Source organism: Protobothrops mucrosquamatus, unplaced genomic scaffold (genome assembly GCF_001527695.2).
Source record: "Protobothrops mucrosquamatus isolate PMUCROS unplaced genomic scaffold, P.Mucros_1.0 scaffold494, whole genome shotgun sequence".
Classification (NCBI taxonomy): Eukaryota; Metazoa; Chordata; class Lepidosauria; order Squamata; family Viperidae; genus Protobothrops; species Protobothrops mucrosquamatus.
In genome coordinates this window covers 846,062-867,414 of record NW_015386811.1, presented here as the reverse complement: position 1 = coordinate 867,414, position 21,353 = coordinate 846,062, and the positions used below count along the sequence as shown (strand labels likewise).

General features: G+C 35.8%; 1 protein-coding gene across 1 annotated transcript in view; it reads left to right on the top strand.

Moving 5' to 3' along the window:
* Positions 1-8,399: 8,399 nt before the first annotated feature.
* Positions 8,400-21,353, top strand: part of AGMO (alkylglycerol monooxygenase) — a 160,745-nt gene continuing 147,791 nt past the window's right edge. Inside the window, exons 1-2 of the mRNA XM_015816773.1 lie at positions 8,400-8,703; positions 11,549-11,679. Of these exons, the coding sequence (XP_015672259.1) occupies positions 8,572-8,703; positions 11,549-11,679 (263 nt within the window). The 5' untranslated portion in view covers positions 8,400-8,571. The remainder of the gene's footprint in view (positions 8,704-11,548; positions 11,680-21,353) is intronic.

The window sequence follows — 21,353 nt, the reverse complement described above, 5'->3', positions numbered from 1 at the left end:
AGTTTTTGATCTTTAGCCACAATATGAGTCTCTTGTAAGCATGTAATATCATTATTAAAATGTCTTAGGTAGTGAAAAATCTTACGTCTTTTGTGGGGAACATTGAGTCCACCCACATTCCAAGATGTTAACTTACACATTAGGAGGTTTTATTCCACTGACAATACTAGCCGCATATGATTTCACAAAGACCTTAGGTTGAGCGCCACCTACTGGCTGCGAAGTAGCCGGTACTTGACAATCAGCTGCAGGGGTGTCAGCTGGTGGGCGAGCTGTCATCTGTCTTTCCTTTTCCTTACGTCTATGAGCTGCGCGCGTAATTCTTTGTTCCTTCCTATTAGCTTTTGGACTTTCCTCTAAATCTTGAACAGAAGCAGAAGAAAAATCCACAATCATCTGCTCAACCACATCAATCCTCTGAGGTGTGGGTGGACGTTCTGATTGTAAAACAGACGCCATAAAGTCTTTAGCTTTATTGATCGAGTTGAGCCTGTAGCGTTTGCCAGCTATTGTTACAATTATGCCCACCGGTATGTCCCATCTGAAATTTATTTGTCTGTTCTTCAACTCCTGTGTCAGAAAGGCATAGTCTCTGCGCGCTCTAAGTATTTTCGCTGGAATTTCTTTTAAAAGAATAATATCTTGATTCAAAATCTTAAATCTCTGTTGGTAAAAGAGCTGCATTATTTCATTACGTCTCGACTTTCTTGTGAAATATATCACTATATCTCTAGGTAAATTTTTTTGTCTTGCAATCCAAGAGTTCACCCTGAAAACACGCTCTATTTCCAGATAAATTTCTTGACCACACGACAAAGCATCCCCAAGTGCATCTGCAATTACTTGTCTTAAGTTCTCCTTTGGATCCTCAGCCAATCCATGAATCCGAATTGCGAACTCCATATCACGAAATTGAGCGATCAGCACATCACTCTTAACATTTTCCAGACTCTCCTCTACAAGCTCAAGTCTATGGTCACTTCCTTCTGCTTTTTGCTCATTCTCTTCCACCCTTTCTGCTATTGCATCCACATAGTCAGCCAAACCTTTAAAAGCAGTTGCTACATTCGCACAATAATCATCCTGCTTCTGTGCTAGATCTTGCTGTTGTTGTGATAAATCCAGTTGTTGCTGCGATAATTGATCAAATCTATTTTGCATTTTAACATCCATCTCTTGAAACATCTCAGTCATTTGCTTAATAGTTGCAGCCATCAAATCCTGCAGCTCTTTGCCAGAAGGCGGTGGGGACGAAGAAGATGGAGGGTGTGACGAGTGAGAAGTTTTTGAAGTTGGCTGAGGTGTCTGGGTCATCGGAGATGTATATTTTACAATCGAAGGCACAGTTTTTTTCGAAGCCATCTTTGCGATAAAATCCAATTTGTTAAAAAGTCTTATAAGCAATTCATCCAAAACGGATAATGCGCCAGTTAAAAGTAGCAAAAGTTCAAAGCGGAAATCACTTTCACTTCTTGCTGAAAAGTATCAAGCCATCGCCATTTTAAGTTCACTTTCCCTTAATCCAACTCAAATATAGGGAAGAGCGTATTATCCAAGTTAGAGTATAGTCCAAAAAATACAAAACAGACTTCCAGGGTCGGTTCGTCTGCTTACAAGGCAAACTCACTGTTAACTTTAAGTTGCAGCGGTGGCGGCGGCTTCTAGCTTCGCTATGGCGAAGGCGTCCTGGATCGCGGAGAAGCCCGGGGCTCCGGAGGAGTTCTCACCTACATCGTCCACAAGGGACGACTCGGGAACTCAACTCCTACCTTGGGCAGCTCACCTATCCCCCTAAGCCCAGGGGAAAGGTATCAGGCCGTTTGACAGCTGATGCAGGCTGTCAAAACGGCTTTTACGCGGAAACAGGCGGGAGCAGCAAACAGCTGCGTCCAGCGAAGTCGCCTGCCACCGGAAGTCCCTCCACCACATGAACTTCTTGACATCAAAATGAAAGTGATTTGACAAACCTCTTTGGAAATCTAGCTTATTGCCTGGGATTTTGTGATGGTCTCCCACACAGTTATAAAATAAGTCTAAGGCTGCAGCTAGGTAAAGTTAGATTATCACCCTCTCTATATTTCCAAGCAGGTTGAACATTATATAAGTACATTTACTGCAGATCATCTTCAGAAGAAGATCTAAGCTATAAGGACATATAGGAATCTGAATCTTTATATTAGTTACGTCTCCATATTGAATCTTATTCCTGCCTTTTTAAGTGAATGCTGATCTTGGAGATTCTTGTCTGTACATTTCTTATCTACAGAACAGCTTTCTCTGGCATGAGACACAAGTATTCTTCCCTCAGCATCTTCAAATCTTTTTCAAAACCAAGTTTAATCACTTCCCCAGCCCATTTGTTCTGAAAAGGATTTCTTCTGCACCTATGGCAGTAGAAAACAAAGTGAGAATCCCTATCTCTGAGGGAGATGGGCGGTTAAGAAATATGATAGCGATAGATAGATAGACAGACAGACAGACAGATAGATAAAAATGAATGAATGAATAAATGAATGAATAAACTAACAAATAAACAAACAAATAAATAAATAAATATTTTTTTAAAGTATTATTTCATTCTGCCCACCTGAAGGGCAGATAAAGTGGGTAATTCTAGCTACCCTTCAGAGCACCTATATTTTTAATGTAATTCAGTAAATATAAAAGCAACTTAAGGTATAGAATATTTTTGAGAAGCAGGAGATCAAAAACTTATTTCAGTTCCACCACCATTTTTTCTACAAATTGTTTCAGATATTGCAATATATAAAAGGACAAGCCATTCCTTGCTTTTGTTTTAAATCACAATGCACTTACAGCACACATCTTGTGCTAAGTCATGGTTATTTTTTAACAGTGTTGCATGGATTTACTATAAGATTTAACATAAGATGTGAACCAGATCATTCTATTGGACATGTGAAAGGGTGTTTTAAAACAAAGGAGGACTTGTATGCCTCCCTTTTTATAAATGACACATAACAATTTACTTCAGGATTTTTATATAATTATTTTATTTAGGAATGTGGATCAACCTAAAGTCCTTATGCATAAATCATCAATTAACCAAATTTACCTATGACAGACATGGTATATGTTTCAACTCTGTATGTCATCCTTTAAAACAGAGTAATATGCTACATATTTATTAAAGTCTGCCAATGTCATCAATATGCTTTGAATAAAATCCCATATATTCAGACTTTTTCAAATTAGTAAATAAAAACACATTTTGACCATAGTTGCTGTCAAAACAGTCTGCTGCTGCTGCTTGGAAGGATTCCTCCCAACTAAATATAATTTGGTAAATTCCAAAGTTATGATTTTTTCTTTCTAAGTTTGTAATATTCTTTTCAATGGATTTGGAAACCACCATTGTGTGGAAGCCTGTTACTTACTGCAGGAATGACAGAGGAAAGAATTATGTGTTTTCCATCTTGAAAGGGCTGTAATCCAAAGCATTTTTATAACTAAATTGCAGTCTGAACTTCCATCCTGGGGAATTCTTATTATTCTTTCCTGTACAATATGTCTGTTAAGGCATTTGCTTGAAACAGGACAGAAGTAAAGTGACACAAAGTGTTGAGCATCTTACATCTTTTGCAGCTGGCTACCTTTTGTGATTTAAAAGATCTCACCAAAGCATAAAATAGTTCATTCTATTTGTGCTAAGTATATTGATGCATGCAACCAAATGTGTTTTTCCCCTATAAACTATGGCTAAGCAAACTATGGCTTAGCGTAAACTGCAGATAGGCTATGAAGCTGTGAAATCCAAAGAGAATCTAGGCATCCACTCATCTGAATTTGAATATATTGTAACTTTCCAGATGGTCTTGGCTCATGGTAATGCAGACTTATGTTTTATCATTTTCTCCTCCAATTTCTTGTTCAATATGGGAACTGAGAGGGCAGAATCAGGTGCTCTGGAAAGCAAATTCTGGCTGTGGCCTATTGTACTGCATAGGGAGTGCCAGTCCTATGAAGAATCAACCAGGAAATGCAGCAGAAGGATTAAATGCACAAAGAAACATAGTGATATATTGCAATTATAATTATTTTTTTAAAGTAGTAACCATGTGATAATATTTAATTCCATATCAGGTTATGGTGAACTTAACATTGGGCTCACACTAAGCCATAAACTAGAATGCAAAAACTATTTATATAGGCACTTCTCAACTTATGCTTAGCAACTGGCATATATTTACAATGGTTTTATTTATTCATTTAATTTAATTTATATGGCCATCCATTCATTTTCAGTGACTCTTTGAGGCTTACAAAAACTGTGGTGTGCGTGTATGTGTGTGGGGTGTCTCAATTACCATTTACAACTTTCACGGAAGGCTTCTGAGAACCAGAGTCAATGAAGAAACTGAATTTGATTAATAGTTGCATGATTCACTTAACCATGGCACAAAGTAGTGAGCTATTGAACAACTGTTCTGATTACCAATGAAAGTGGTAGGGCCCAATTGTGGTTGTAAATTGAGGACTACCTACATGCTGCACTAAAGTGCAGCCAAGGAAACTACATTATGGCTATATACAATATATAATCTTAGCCAGAATCGCTGGTTGATATATCCTATTAGTGAAGAACTCACTTTATTAGTGCAAGTTCAAATCTTTTATGCTGAGGATGAAAAAATTCTTTTCTGTCTGTAATTTTCCCACCATGCATGAATGTTTACATCTGTTCTGATAGAAATTGGATTTCTACATATATCTTTTTACATTATAGGACTTTAGTTTTTATTACAGCTATTTTTGACTAGTGTTACTATATTTTTTATTGTTTAATATTTGTACAATAATGAAAACATAGATCTTCTCAATAAATAGATTGACAGATACAAATCCTACCAATTTTATAGTTGTAACAACAGGCTGCAAGGTAGCTTATTTAAAGTATTAATTAGCACAAAGTTTTCTCCACAACACAGTCTGTGGGCATGGTAATTTGGACATTTTCAGCTCTTGTTTATGAAGATTAATCATTTACTTAGGTGGCAAAATACTACCTGCAAAAATATTTTGCTGGCTACAATTCACTACCTGCAAAATATTTTGCTGGCTACAATTATTAATCATGTGCAGATTAAAGGAACAGAATTAGATAATGGGTTAGGCAAACTTTAAGCAATGCAAATATATAAATTTATGATTATGTAATGATGAACTTGGAACTCTTTTGCAATTACAGATATCATATTATTGTACCAGATTAGCACATAGGGAATAATGAACATGCAGGTTCTTATCATATGAATATCAGAAAGGAATAATTTACAGTATTGCTACAGTGCTCACATAAATGAAGATCTAAACTAAAATGTAGTATATTTTTATGGATCTAATATATTTATTATTATGCAAAGCTATTTCCCATATTTAATATAACTTCAATTCGTATTCATACAAGTTACTCCCAACTCATATCTGGATGCAATTTCACTTTGCAGTAAACTACTGCCAAGGCAACCCATTCTAACCCTATCCAATATTATTTAATGTTGCTACAATGTTCTGAAGAGACTCAAACAGAAAGTCTCTGGGTGTTTTCTATTATAAAGTGGGTGGAACAGAGTTCTTCAGAGAAAACAAAAACATGAGCTGCCTGCAGATCACATTCTGCAGTTCCTTAATTTCCTCTAAGAATTTAGTTTCCTTAGATACTGAAATAAACTTTTAGTCAATTAGGAAATCCCAGCCTAAAGAAATCCCTGTTTCTTTATTTTTAAATTGTGGCATAAAAGTTAACATTCACATGGAGGGCATTACACCATAAACATTGCTCTCTATGACTACTCATACATTTTAGTGAATAATGGTTGTACATACAAACAGGCACTATTAGAGATTTATTGGGGGAGAAATTACTGCCAATATCCTGGTTTGAGTAGTAAGTGAAGGAACTTTTTTAAGGAAAAGTGACAATATAACTAATTTTCCCAAACCACATAGCTACAGTTTTTATCAGTGGATGGGATTCAAATATGTGAACAACCGGTTCTCTGTGTGGATGCCACTTCTGGAAGTCCATTCTAAGCCTGGGCACCAAAAAATTAGTTACTGGTTCTGCCGAAGTGGTGTGAACTGGCTGAATCCCACCACTGGTTTTTATTCAACCCAGCCAAAGCGTTTGTACCATCAGATAGATCAATACTTTCTAGTCAAGGAAATAAAAATAATAGGCTATAACAGGGGTGTCAAACTAGCGGCCCACAGGTTGGATGCATCATGTGCAGGCCACGCCCACCCTGGCTCTTCAAAGGCAAAAAACATCATGATACGTCATGATAGGTCATGTGATGCAATCGAGTTTGACACCCGTGGGCTATAACATAATCTCAACAGAAATGTCAAGATTTGGTGTTAATCTACACATACCCAATATTGGGTCATTGACTTCAATAAGCAAAGAAAAAAAAACTCATAAAGGAAATCCAACAAGAAAATGGAAGGAAGCTGAAAGGAGTACGCCAGTCATGAGGATGTTTTATTTAGCAGTGAACTTAGGGTCTAGTCTTCATTCATTCTTGTGATTTCCCTTCTGTAGCAAATTCCATATTTAACACCACAATAATAGAGAAGTAAGCAGTGGGGTACCATAAGGCTCCATCTTAGGCCCAGTACTCTTTAATATGAAGAGAAGGATGAGAAATGACATGATAGCAGTGTTCCAATATCTCACGGGTTGCCACAAAGACGAGGGAGTCAAGCTATTGTCCAAAGCACTGAAGGCAAGACAAGAAGCAATGGATGAAAACTAATCAAGGAGAGAAGCAACCTAGAACTAAAGAGAAATTTCTTGACAGTTAGAACAATTAATCAGTGGAACAACCTGCTTCCAGAAGCTGTGAATGCTCCAACACTGGAAGTTTTAAAGACGAGACTGGACAGCCATTTGTCTGAAATGGTATAGGGTTTCCTCCCTGAGCAGGGGGTTGGACTAGATGACCTCCAAGGGAATAGGAGGGGAACTCATCAAATTTGCAGATGACATTAAACTGGTAGGAATAGCCAATACCCCAGAAGACAAGCTCAGGATCCAAAAAGATCTTAATGAACTCAAACAATGGGCCCTATCTAACAAAATGAATTTTAATGTGGAGAAAAGCAAAGGTTTACATTTAAGCAAGAAAAATCAAAGGTATAAATACAGATTAGGTGAGACCTGGCTCAAAAACAGCAACTGTGAGAGGGACCTTGGAGTCCTAGTGGACGATCACTTGACTATGAGCCAGCAGTGTACAGTAGCAACCAAAAACAGCTAATACAATCCTGGGTTATATAAACAAGAGGCATAGAATCAGGATCACGCGAAATATTAGAAACACTTTATAAAACCCTAGTAAGACCACATCTGGCGTACTGCAACCAATTTTGGTCATCATGCTACAAAAAAGATGTTGAGAGTTTGGAAAAAGTTCAGAGAAAAGCAACTAAAATGATCAAAGGCCTGGAGACTAAAACATATGAGGAATGATTGCAGGACTTGGGTTTGGCTAGTCTAAAGAAAAGAAACAGGGGCGACATGATAGCAGCATTCCAGTATTTGAGGGGCTGCCACTAGAAGAGGGCATCAAACTATTATCCAAAGCACCAGAGGACAAGAAACAGTGGTTGGAAACTGACCAAAGAATCAATCTGGAATTAAGGAGAATCTTCCTAACAGTGAGGACAACTAACCAGTGGAACAGCTTGCCTTCAGAAATCATGGGTATTCCATCACTGGGGGTTTTTAAGAAGAGACTAGACAGTCACTTACCTGAAATGGCATAGGTTCTCCTGCTTGAGCAGAGGGCTGGACTAGAAGACCTCCAAGGTCTCTTCCAGATTGTCCTGTCCTATCCTATCCTATCCTATCCTATCCTATCCTATCCTATCCTAAAACTCTGATCATATTGTAAATATACAACTACGGAGAAATCTCTCAGCCATTTATTGAAGCTGAAAGTCAGTGAGATGTTCCTTTCACCAGAAATAATGAGGAACTCCACCTCAAACCTTCAAAATGGATAATGCTGGAGAAATGGGAAACCTTGCATTTTTAACTGACAGTCTTAATTTTCGTACAGTAATATGTTAGCTCCAACATCTGTTTACAGAAGATACCGTCTAACAGACTCCCACTAGTTAAAGGTGCTCGGTGGTGCAAAGCATATTTTAAAAAATAATATGCTCAAACCAATTCACAATTGCAAAAATATTAAAATACTCTCCCTGTACAGTTTAAAATGACTCTTAAATTAAGCCATAAACTGGCAACGTTTTCCACTGTTTACTTAATGTTATCTCTTTGATCTTATGCCCAAGGCTTTCCTGGTGCAGGATCATACCGAGAAACTAATCCTCCCTATGACATATGATGACACGCCACAACTGCGAAACCAATCGCATTACGAAACTAATTGTTTTATAGCCTGCGAATTGAACTTTCTTCCAGTTGACTAAAGTGTTTTCGTGTCCGCATCGGATTGTTTTTCTCTCATTCTAGCTTCGCTTGAAAGAGGAGGCGCCACTTTCTAGAAGCCGAGGTGCAAACGTTTTCGGCCCGCAAGGATGGCAGCCACCGCAGCGACCCCTGAACAAGCTGTCTCTGTTTTTCAGGAGTTCCGGGCCATGTTTTACGTTCTTGGTCCCAACGAGAGCTCCTTCCGCAGCGTCGAGGAAGTTCCCGATTACGTGGACAAGGTGAGAGCTCCTAATTCCACCTTCCTAAGTGCCTCCCCCCCTTCTTTTCTGTGCAGCAAACTGCTAAGTTGCGAAGCCCGCTGCGTTTGGAGAACGTAGCCTGTTTGTGAATGGGATGAAAACGGGACCTTGAAAACTCACATTTGAACACTGAGCGCGGAGGAAAAAAATTCCTCTGATTTTTTTTTTTTTTTTTAGATTTAGGAAGCGTTTTCTCTCTTTCCGCTCACCCTGGCTTCCCCGCCTCCGCGAGTGCAGGGAGGTGGTTATGAAATCACCAAGTCGTTTGGAAGAAGACTGTCTTTTGTGAGGCAGTAATCTTTAGCCAACCTGATTCCCAAAGAAGCTCCGCTTGAATGGCAGAAGAATCAGGACGCAGAAAAACTCGGCTCCTGGCTAAACTAGGAACTTAAAAAATAATATCTCAGGAAAAAAGAAACTATCTCACTGGTCTTAAGAAAACATGAAAATGTTTAATGAAGTCACCAGGAATCAAGCTGAACTGAAAGGAGACTCACCTTTTGAGGGCCAACTCTCATTGTCTTCAGGTTGATGGGGGCTATACAGTAGTGCAATACATTTGGAAAAGATCAAGACCCACCCCCCTTTAAGAGATGCAATTGGTCCAAAGTATGCTATATTCTGAACCTGACTTGAACCATATGAGTGTACAGCTTGGTAGACATAGCCTCCTTATTTTCACTCCTTCCCCTTTAGTTAGAAGGAACATATTATTTTTCTATTTTTGTACATGTCTTAGGTCAATGAACTTTTTTGCTTAGCTTTTTGAATCCCAACATAAAAAGATTGGGAGAAAGTGGCTGCATTTGTGTACTTTGGGCCAGTCACTATTTCTCAGTCCAATTTTCCTTTAAGGATATTTTGGAAAAAAATGCAGGAGTGATTCAATGTATGATGTCTTATATTCTACAGGAGCCATGGCACAGTGGTTAGAATGCAGTACTGCAGGCTAATTCTGCTGACTGCCAGCTGCCAGCAGTTTGGCAGTTCGATTCTCCCCTGTTCAAGGTTGACTCATCCTTCCATTGTTCTGAGGTCGGTAAAATGGGCATATTGTCCCCAGCATATTGTTGGGGGCAATATGCTGACTCTGAAAACTGCTTAGAGAGGGCTGGCAGTAAAGCGCTGTGAAGTGATGTATAAGCCTAAGTATTGTTATCCTTGAGGGATGGACAATTTAAAAATATGAAAAAGAAACAAACTATGTCTTATGTTCCTGGCAGCAGTACAAAAGTGAGCTGCTGTTTCTTCTGAATGAAAGAAGAGATATATCACAAGCAAATAAAATAAATGAAATAACTCTGGGACACAATATGATTTATATACCTTTGACTTGATGGGATGAAAACTTTGCCCTGATTTCTTAATTTCTTAATTATTTTTTTTAATTTCCTATGCCACATTTATTTATTATTTTTAAGTCAAATCATGGCTTAGAACAATGTAGAAATCCAGTTCTGCCTTTCAGAATTTTTTTCATTCTAAGGATGGAATCTGAAATTATATCTATAATTATAGATAGAATGCAAAGAGGGACTATCACTGATAATTAAAGTACCTGTACTGGTTGATAGGAGACAGGGTGCCTTTTTGTCATGTTACTTCAAAACATGTTAATTCTTTATTAATATTAGTGTGGCCATGCCAGTGCTGCCACCATGAAGTGAGGCGAGGCAGGTGAAGGGGCTTGGATGGCCTGGCTGCAGGGGCCCTGAGATGTGTGGTTGCTCTGTTGCCTGTCTTGCTTTTCACCTGTGCCACCCTGCCACCTGTCTCATTTCACGTCATGGTGGCACCAATGTGCCACATGGCCTCCTGCTCTGTTGCAGCCACGAGCAACCAGATGGGATGGAGTGGCACGTCCAGCAGGGCCAGGCCGGCAGTAGCAGTGCTCCCACTCACCTGCGCTGTGTGGGCTTCACAGTGCCAGAGTGCGCCGGCCAAGGGGCGGGCAGGCTGCGGCTTTGGCCCCTGCATGCTCTCTGCCTCCCGTACATGGAAAAATATCTCCCCAAAATAAGCCCTAACGGGTCTTTTGGACCAAAAATACATATAAGACCTGATCTTATTTTTAGGAAACACGGTATATGTATTAAAAGTAAGAACATCTACAAAGCAGTCTGCAAGACATTATATTAGTGTGATCACTTATCATGGCTACATTTAAGGAGTTTTTTTCCAACTTGTGCTGAAATTAAAACACCCAGAAACCCAACTCACTCCCCATTCCCCATGTAACTGAAATAGGGAAAAAATCCAGTTGGCATTAATTGGCATCTTTTCTTCATTAATATGTATGTATGTATGTATGTATGTATGTATGTATGTATGTATGTATGTATGTATGTATGTATGTATGTATATTCAGTATTCTAACCTTGGCGATGATTAGTTTTTTTATTGAACTTTGAATAAAGTCACTAATTGCCTCTCCTGTGGCATAGTAATTTTTAATATATAAAGATTGTTTTCCTGCCCTTAATCAGAATCAGATATGAATGATACAGATACTGATACATGTTACATATTTTCTGAGCATTGAGGGCCAGAATGGTTCTAAGTCAGGCTGAATAGAGATGTACATGGACTTTCAGCATCCTTTACAAACCATGTTTATCTACAATGATACACTCATTAAGATCCTTTCAGCATCCTTTACAAACCATGTTTATCTACAATGATACACTCATTAAGATATATAGATAATGCTGTAGAGGAAATAATACCAAAATATGTGTGTTCAAATTTAGATCATTATTGAAAAGCAAAAACAGAATGTACATAATATCTTTACTTTGTTTATGTCTTTTCCCTTTCATTTTAGGCAACTCCCTTGTTTATTACCCTGATTTTGCTGGAGTTCATAATTAAGTGGGCCCAGAAGAGACATGTCTCATTCGTCCACAGTGATGATATAACATCTTTGTCTGCAGGTATCTTATCAAGACTTCCAGAGTAAGTTCAATCTCTTGTATAGCGTGGTTGTCTCAGATTTAGAGAAGGGTTAGGGTTAGGGAAATTAGAGGAAAATTAGAGGAAATTCCTAATTTTTCTTAATGGTTGTCATAAACTTTGACTAATATATAATAAGATATAATAGCTATTGTATAATATAATAATAGCTTTAAAAAGCTATTGAGACATGTAGCTAATAATATAATGCAATTTTAAGAGATTCTGGTTTTACACATCTATTTCAAGATGTATTCCAAACTCAAGTAGAGCAAATACTTAGAAGCCATAAAGTTAGCCGTTTAATTATTTCAAAAGTAAAAAATGGACTATTTATTCATACAGCACTTCATACAGAAATAAGAAGGCCATTTATCTGTATTTGTAATTCAGATATTTTGATCTTACAAAATAATGAAGGCAATTTATGCAAATGAAGTTATTTGTTACTTCTATTCTTCTATTACAGTCTGTGATACTCAAAAAAAGTAGAATCCTGATAAAGAGAGCTTGCATTGGTAAAGAAGAGATAGGAAATGGGAAAATTGCCTTTCTTAAATTCCATTTAAATAATCTTAAAATATAAGCCCCAAACTACTGAATATTGGACATAGTCAATATTTAAGAATAGAATTTCTATAAAATATTGCACTAATTTTCTGATAAAAATAAAAATAAAATACACAGCACAAAATAATATATTTGGAAGGCTGATATAGTAGTGTAAAAGCTGATGTGCATTTTTGAGACTTCCGGTCCTGCACAGTAGCGACTGGTTGCGGGCTTGTGGGCCACTCCACCCCTGCAGCCAACTTTCGTCCTGTCTCGAGACCCTAATGGGTCCAAGCAGCTCCGGAGAGGTGGCGAAGAAAGAAGGGTGCCCCGGCGACTCTGGAATGATGGAGGTTGTTCTGTTCGTCTTGGGGAAAGTCTTCTAACACAACAGGAGAAAAGCTGTATTTCATCGATCAGCCCAAGCTACTTGTAACCAGAGTCCAAAAGAACTAACCAGCACTACAGTAAACAGTGTGCTTGAAAATGGGTGAGGAATCTGATTTTCCCTTCTCTATTCTACACTTAATTTTACTGGAAAAGATCCCCAAGAAGCAAAATACCTCCGAAAGTGAGGAGGGGGACCTCCGCCCCATCCTTATACTAGTGGAAGCAGTGAATTAAAATTTATATGGAGGATGAAAATATACAGTAGTGAAATAAATTTATAAACTTGAAAGCTAAAATTTAACTTTGGACAAGTTTAAGATTGCTGAATGGTTAAGATTATCATTTTAAAGACCATTGTTCATATTGAAAACTAAATAGATGCTGACACCTAGTGGTGAATGAAGATTATGACAGCTATGATTTCCATAGAGAACTTGCCAGAACCTGGGAAAAGCTAATCTGTGTTTGTGACCTTCAAAGCTTTAATAATAAAGAACAGCTGTGACAAAAAAAGACAACAATATGGACTGCAGACAAAAAGAGAATTATAAACTTTAGAAAAAAAATCTTTTTTAAACTCTTTGGATTATAAATATCTATTTAACCGGGATCTAAAGCTATTTGCAGATAAGAAGGAAAACTCCAACTTTTGACCATCATGGATCAGAGATATGTAAACAGAACACACCAAGAAAACATAAATATCTCTCAGGAGGAGATATATACTGCAATTAATTCAAATAACACTGAGTTCAAATCACAAAGAAATCCAAAATAGCTTTGAAAATACAAATCAATCTATCTCTAAGTTAACTTTACAACAAAAAAACTTCTAGGAAACAACAACAGAGAAGGAGCAGACAAAACAAATAAGTGGACATAAAATTGAAAATAGAGACTCAAAGACGGAACTTAACAAAGCAAAACAATTTAATCCTAGTGGGAAAAAATTACAAGAAATGGAAAAAAACAACTCATCCTTTAAGACTACAAAATAAATCTGAGGACAAAAAAACAGAGTGGATAAAATGGAATGTAGAGATGTTGAAACCATTAGAGAGAAAGGAAATGATAAGAGAAGCAAAGAAGGAGAAAGAGAAAAAACGTTTTCAAGGAACATGGAAAGGCAAAAGTGCCTCACATAAAGACACTTTATTCAATTTACTTCTTATATCTACAGCAACGGTCATGAATATATGGAAAAACTTTTTGATTCAGCAAAACACATTGATCAAGAAAGATACTGGTCAAAAGAAAAAGATCAAAGTGAAAATTAAGAAAATAGATGATGGGATCTACTAGAGAGAATATTTAAAAAAGAAACATTTGTTTGAATATGGTTAAAGAAATAGAAAAGATTCTGAATACAAATGTCATTCTAAGAGAGATAAATTCCTTAAATAATACTGTATACTCCCCCCCTTTATTTTATTTCTTGATATAAGTAATATAATACTGCTGAAATGGCCTAGATGAAGGAAATGTTTTAGATAATTAAATGTGTCTGAATTTAGGGAAATTATAATGTATAAAAAAGAAAAAAATGTTTTGAAATAAGAGTTAAAGGATTAGATGACTAGGCACATTAAATAGAACATTTAAAGATTAAATATATTTTTAATCATGGTTAAAAAGAATAAGAAATTTTGGGAATGAATATATCTTAGGAGAAATATATATTTTAAGTAGTATTTTACTTTTTATGTTTCTTTACTCTTGTTCTCTTTTCCTTTTCTTTACTGTTTTTACCTATTCTTTAAGAAATCTTGAGATAGTTTACATAGGAAAAAATGAAATTAAATCTTTAAATGTAATTAACTGTTGAGAAAATCTGAACCAGCAAGAATACTTTGAATTTTATGGGAGAAACAAATCTAAATAAGGACTGTAACATGATTTTTAAACTTTATAAGATGAGGCAACAGAATGATTAGATAGAAAATAAATATCATATTGATGTAATCATTATTTCTAGGAATATTGGGAAAAATCATGTATGTAACTGTTATTTATCAAAATAATAAGAACTGTATTATTTCAAGGTTTACAAATAAGACATTTTTGGGAAAAGGGGAAATCAACTAAATGTACTATGTGGATTATGGATTATAGAAACCAATTGTTAATGATTTTTCTTTACAAATGTAAACCCAGCAAACACACTCTTTAACAACTATTAAGTGATTTATGTTTAAAAAAATCAATAAAATATATGGGGGGGAAAGCTGATGTGCATTTTCAGTAGATATATAGATATATTGATAATGTATTGATATTGATAACAATATAACTTGTTTTTAAATAAAGTATGCAAGTATAAGGCTTGTTCAACATTATATTCTATTAATAAGTTCTATGTAATATATTTATTAAAGATTGAAATACTACAATGAAGCTTAGGATGCTGTAAGGCGTGAAAGTTTAGGGACACACATTACTAATCATGCATTAGATAAGAGTAAATGGAATTCAAGAGAAGTTCAAGGTAGTCTATTTGTGGCCACATAGAGACTCTAGGCTGATTTCTCTTTTGACTTTCTGCCATTGTTTCTACAGATGCATATAAGAAAATACAATTCCTCTATGCACATTCAAAAGAAATAAGAGCGTCCTTATTTCTTTGTTCAAAGCTTGTCTATTGTGTGAAATGTCAGTTGTTAACAGCAGTTGGCTAGATCTACATATTTCATCTGCTCAGGTCCAGCTATTGAACATGCTGCTGGGAATTGTAAAAAATAATAGATTTATCAATCTGATGGATATATATTGGAAGATCTGGCTTGGTGAACAATATGTTTAGTAAATGTAGTTATAATGCTTGAAAAACCTGTGACTGACACTGTGTTTACAACAGCCTTAGAACTGGTTCAGCAGTTAAGAGGATTGTCTTATTGTTTGATCTTATGGTCATTAGATCTTGATCTGCTGTGAGCTTCCTTGTTTTTCTGCTCACTTCATTATGAATGAAGAATGTATTTGGCAATGAGACATACTCATTAGACAACTGCTTTGTTGTGACGGCAACTATAATTGCTTTGAAGATCATATGTACTCAACTCTCATATGGATAACAGGAAGAAAAAAGAAATCCTAAAAGAAGATACTAAAAGCATACAATAAGTAAACATAATTCAAATGAAGAAAAAAAAACCCAGTAAAATCACATAGAAGATGACATTATGCCCTTACTGAAACCTGAGTAATAATGAAAAAAATTAAAAAGGACACAAAAAGAAGGGGGAAAAATAAATCACCAAAGAAAGTACATAAAGAGAGTCAGGATTTGTAGATAAAGTGTCAGAAGACTGAAGCTTAGAAGACAATTTAAGGACAACAAAAGGATAGTCTTAAACAGTTTGTTTATTTTACTCAAAATAAAAGGAAAAGGAGCAATATATCTGCTACTTTTGTGGATAAACATTTATCCATGTAGTTGGAAGGAGTTAAGGTTCACTTCAGTTCTCACACACATACACATACTGCTCAGTTTGACACTGATATCCAAGACGATTCTACAGCATATCATAAAGTAATTGATTTGCAAGCTTCTTGAAAATAATACAGTGATTAAGACAGGCAGGTTTGCCAAAAGGGTAGTTTTGTCAAATTGAAATCAAGCTATACTGTTTGCATATCATTCTAGCAATCTGCTACCAGATCAAAAAATAAGATTAATTGAAGAAAATATGCCATATCCCTCTGAGTACTAGTTCACTCAGTACTATTAATTATTAATTCTACAGTTAGCTTGTAATCTATGGTTCCCCAACAAACTAGAGTGAAGCGTTAATGGGTTTTACAGGCCAGTTCTAAGGAGGGTATTCATCAACATTTTCTTTAATGATTTTGATGATGAAATATCTGCACATAGAATTCTTAGCAAATTTGCAAATGATAAAAAGGGGTGACAAGGCATCTCTTAACTGGCTTGTTTGAAACTGACATGAATAAACTTCCAAATATGCTTTGATAAGACAATGAATTGTAGAAAAAAGCACAATGAAGCCAGGAATGAATTCCAGCAACTGCTCTATATAAAAAACAGTTTTTTATAGGGAATAAATGTTTCAAATTCTTTTACTTCTTCATCCTGCTCATGCAGGCTCTCGCACTAATAAGAGATAGAAAGAGAGTTTACTATAATCTTGATAGACTAGCTGATGGGCTAGTCCAGGGGTGTCAAACTGCGGGCTCACGGGCCACATGCCCACCCCAGCTCCGGAAAGGGGAAAAAAGTCACAATACGTTGCGGACATCATGTAACATGGCGAGTTTGACACCCCTGGGCCAGTCTATCAGCATAATTAAGTGTAATTGAAACTTCTGTAATAAATCAGATGCACCAGTATAGTATATGAAAGAACTGCTTAGAAATAAAGGACATTGGAATTGTAACCGTTCAACAGTTGATTATGAGTCAGTCAAATATAGTTATTTATAAAGGCAAAATCAATTTTTGTTTATGTGTGTGTTTGTGTATATGTGTGTCTGAATTAAGCAAGAAGCAGTTCTATTATATTCTGTTTTGATCAGATTCCAATTCATTATTACTGTAATGTCTGTAAATGACAAACTGGGAGAGGTGTAAAAAGAGTAGCAAAATGGTCAGGTGGCTGGAAAGTAGGAAAGTATGGTGGAACGTGTAGCTGAAGAAGGAGTGGGGGGAATCTTGGCAATAGCACCACAGTTTCCTACTCTGAAAAATGGTCATTAGTCACTTTTTTCAGTGTTGTTGTAACTTTGAATGGTCACTAAATGAATGGTTGTAAGTTAAGGACTTCCTGTAATCGTTTGTCAGGATTATTGGATTTCTGTATTGAGAAGTGATTTGGATTCAATAGCCCCCAAAGCCTTTTTTAAAGTTAAGATCTAATGAATCAGATCTCACTGCTCTGTAATATTACTTGTACTTTTTGTTGGTCTTGGTGGACAAGCATTTATAATGTTTCATTCCCAAAATGTATTTTAGAGATTGAATTTTTGGATGACTACATAATTATTTTTAATAACATAATTATAGTTAGAAACATGATTTGATTAATTAAATATTTTTTCACTTTCATGAGTAGAAATATCCAATGCCTTACTGGGCTATTCATGGGAACATACAGGAGACAGGTGTGTAGGCCTCAATAATATGAAGTGAGGACATGCACCATTCATCACTGATACTTTTACAGCAGAGTATCTACATTGGCAGGCAGTGTATTAGATAGCTGACCTTTAACTCGGAAATCCTCTGCAGTTCTATGATATAGTGGAGTCCATTCTCTTTGCTTCTCTCTCCCAGCATTATTTCATTAAAATAATGACAACTTTACAGCTTCATTCTAAGCAAGCTTCTCAGAAGGAAATATTGCATTTAACAGGATTTAACCAAGTCAAGAACTGAAATTTTTTTCTGCATATATTCAGAATTCTTTTGAGTACAGTAAGTAATCCCGGTAACTATAGAACTTAGTCACAGTACTTGGAACAAGACACACATTTAATGGTATAAAACAAGGAGAGCAAATTATGAAACATTACTAGACTCTAAGCTATAACAATTACATTAATATAAAGGTTTTACCACTAAGGCCACCTTTAACCAATACCATTATACAAGCTTTACTAAAGCAATCTGGAAAATCATTATTCTACAATATATGTAAATATGTAAAATATATAATGATCCTAAGCCAATAATGCATCTAAATTCTCAATTAGATGTCACTGAGACAATCAAAAACTTAACCAATTTTATTTATTATAGTTCTTAAAATATGTGTGATCAATCTGCCTATTTAGCTTCATCCTGCTCTAAACAATAAATAAGAGGCACAATTAGGTTTATGGTCTAGAAGTTGCCCATTGAGTGATATAAAATATATTATGTTCACTGCTTCAATACAATTGGAAATCTGTAAGCACGCTTTTTAAAATAATGATTTTACAGATTGCTTTATTGAAGCTTGTATAATGGTATTGGTTAAAGGTGTATTGTATTGTATATATTGGTACAGATCTTGCTGAGTCTGCAAATTATCATACAGTTTCCTGGTTAAATATTGATGCAGAAATATTCATAGCAACCTTGGCACAAATTTAAACATTTAAATATGAGCCAGCAGTCTGCTGCAGCTGCCAAAAAAGCCAACATGTGCTAGGCTGCATTAACAGAGGGATAGAACCAAGATCACGTGAAGTACTAATACCACTTTACAATGCCTTGGTAAGGCCACACTTGGAATACTGCATCCAGTTTTGGTCACCACGATATAAAAAAGATGTTGACACTCTGGAGGGAGTGCAGAGAAGAGCAACAAAGATGATTAGGGGATTGGAGGCTAAAACATATAAGGAACGGTTGCTGGAATTGGGTATGTCTAGTTTAATGAAGAGAAGGATGAGGGGGGACATGATAGCAGTGTTCCAATATCTCAGGGGCTGCCACAAAGAAGAGGGAGTCAAGCTATTTTTCAAAGCACCTGAAGGCAGGACAAGAAGCAACGGATGGAAACTAACCAAAGAGAGAAGCAACCTAGAACTAAGGAGAAACTTCCTGACAGTTAGAACAATTAACCAGTGGAACAACCTGCCTCCAGAAGCGGTGAATGCTCCAACACTGGACATTTTTAAGAAGAAACTGGACAACCATTTGTCCAAAATGGTATAGGGTTACCTGCCTGAGCAGAGGGTTGGACTTGATGACCTCCAAGGTCCCTTCCAACTTTATTATTATTATTATTATTATTATTATTATTATTATTATTATTATTATTATTATTGTTGTTGTTGTTGTTGTTGTTGTTGTTGTTGTTGTTGTTATTATTATTAAATATTACAGTTCCTATTAACTTTCATTACCCATCCTGCATATTCTGCTTTCATAAAACATCACCAAATACAGAAAAATATTAGTAATCAACATTCTAGGTACACATATATGAAACATTGAAATCAGTAGTGATTGCTTTGTTGAATGTAGAAGTGTTCATTTATCATGTGTGGTGAACATTTTTGAAACAAGTCTAAATAAGGATTTCATTTTTTCATTCATTCATATATGTTTCTCATATCAAAATTATCATTATAGTAAAAATTACAGATTTATTTATTATTTTATGATATTGTTTGTAAATGCAAAGAGTCATTTAGGTGAGATGGAGGGTGTATAAATCTGAGAAATTAATAAATATTTGAAAGAGCAATTCATAATTTTTAGTCATTAATATAAATTTATTGCATATTTTTATTTTTTATTATATTGATTTTTTAAATTCTATTCATTATCACTTCTCAGAGTCACTTAAATATAAATTGAAATAAACAATATTATTCTGTGAGGTCAAATGTCATAGTGGGCTTAAAAGTTGGCCTTTATGATTTTTGTATGTATATAAAATATTTTTGTTGCTTTTTTCCCCTTTCTTTCTGGTTTTGTATTTTTTTTCTCTTCCTTTTCCTCTTTTATGTTTAATAAAGAAATAGAACAAATACTAAAAATTACATTTGAATATCCTAACCTCATTGATCCAATTTTGGTTCATCTCAAAAAAAGATTTTGATACATACTGTGTTAAGCTGGGATTTTTAACTGTGGTTTGTTAAATAAATAGCAGTAACTAAATTCACAAATGATGTGATACATTTTAAGTATTAACAAACAAATCACATTATGGTTTAGGACTGTGTGTGAAGCTAGCAATACAGAAAATAGCTGACATTAATTCAGTGGGTTACATATAATGCATAACATAATTGACTTGAATGAATTTTGATTGATTAATTAATTAATTAATTTATATGTTGAGAGTCAAATTATTACTTCCTCTTTACTTCAAACCAATGTTCCTTACAGATAAACAGGAAATACATAGTTTGAGTTTGAATTCCTAACTAAAGTTTCTGATTTCAGAATCAGATCAGAATAGAGCTGGAAGGGACCTTGGAGGTCTTCTAATCCAACCCCCTGCTCAAGCATTTCAGACAGGTGGCTGTCCAATCTTTTCTTAAAAACTTCCAATGATGAAGCACCTGCAATTTCTGAAGGCACTGTAATTTCTGTTCCACTGGTTAATTGTTCCCACTGTTAGGAAGTTTCTCCTTAAGTTGCTTCTCTCCTTGATTAGTTTTCATACATTGTTTCTTGTCTTGCTTACTGGTGCTTTGGAAAACAAGCTGACCCCCTCTTCTTTGTAGCAGCCTCTAAAGTACTGAAATACTGCTATCATATCTCCCCTAATTTTCATCCACGGGGTTTTTCTTAGTGTCTCTCTGAGTTTATTAAAATCAGTTCTTTTAAAGTTTAAGACACTGGTTGGATTATATATTGCTTGTGTTCGCATTATTTTGAATTCCAATATGACGTGGTCATTCTCGCTCAAGATCCTGGCAACTTTGACCTCCTCTATCACTTATTTTCTATTAGTAAGAATTGAGTCCAGTATAGCTTTTCCTCTAGTTCTCTCCTCTACCTTTCGAATGACAAAATTGTCAGTTACATTGATTAGGAATCTGTTAGATCTCTCACTTGCTCCAGAATTCAACATTATGGAATTCAACATTATGGAAGCACAAGCAATAGAACATAGTCAAAGTAGAGTCTTGGATTTCAAGAGAGCTAATTTCAATAAACTCAGAGAGGGCTTGGGAAGGATTCCATGGATGAGAATCCTCCAGGGAAAAACAACGCAAGAAGCTTGGGAAATTTTGAAAAGCAAGATTATAGAAGCCCAGTCTACCTCAATACC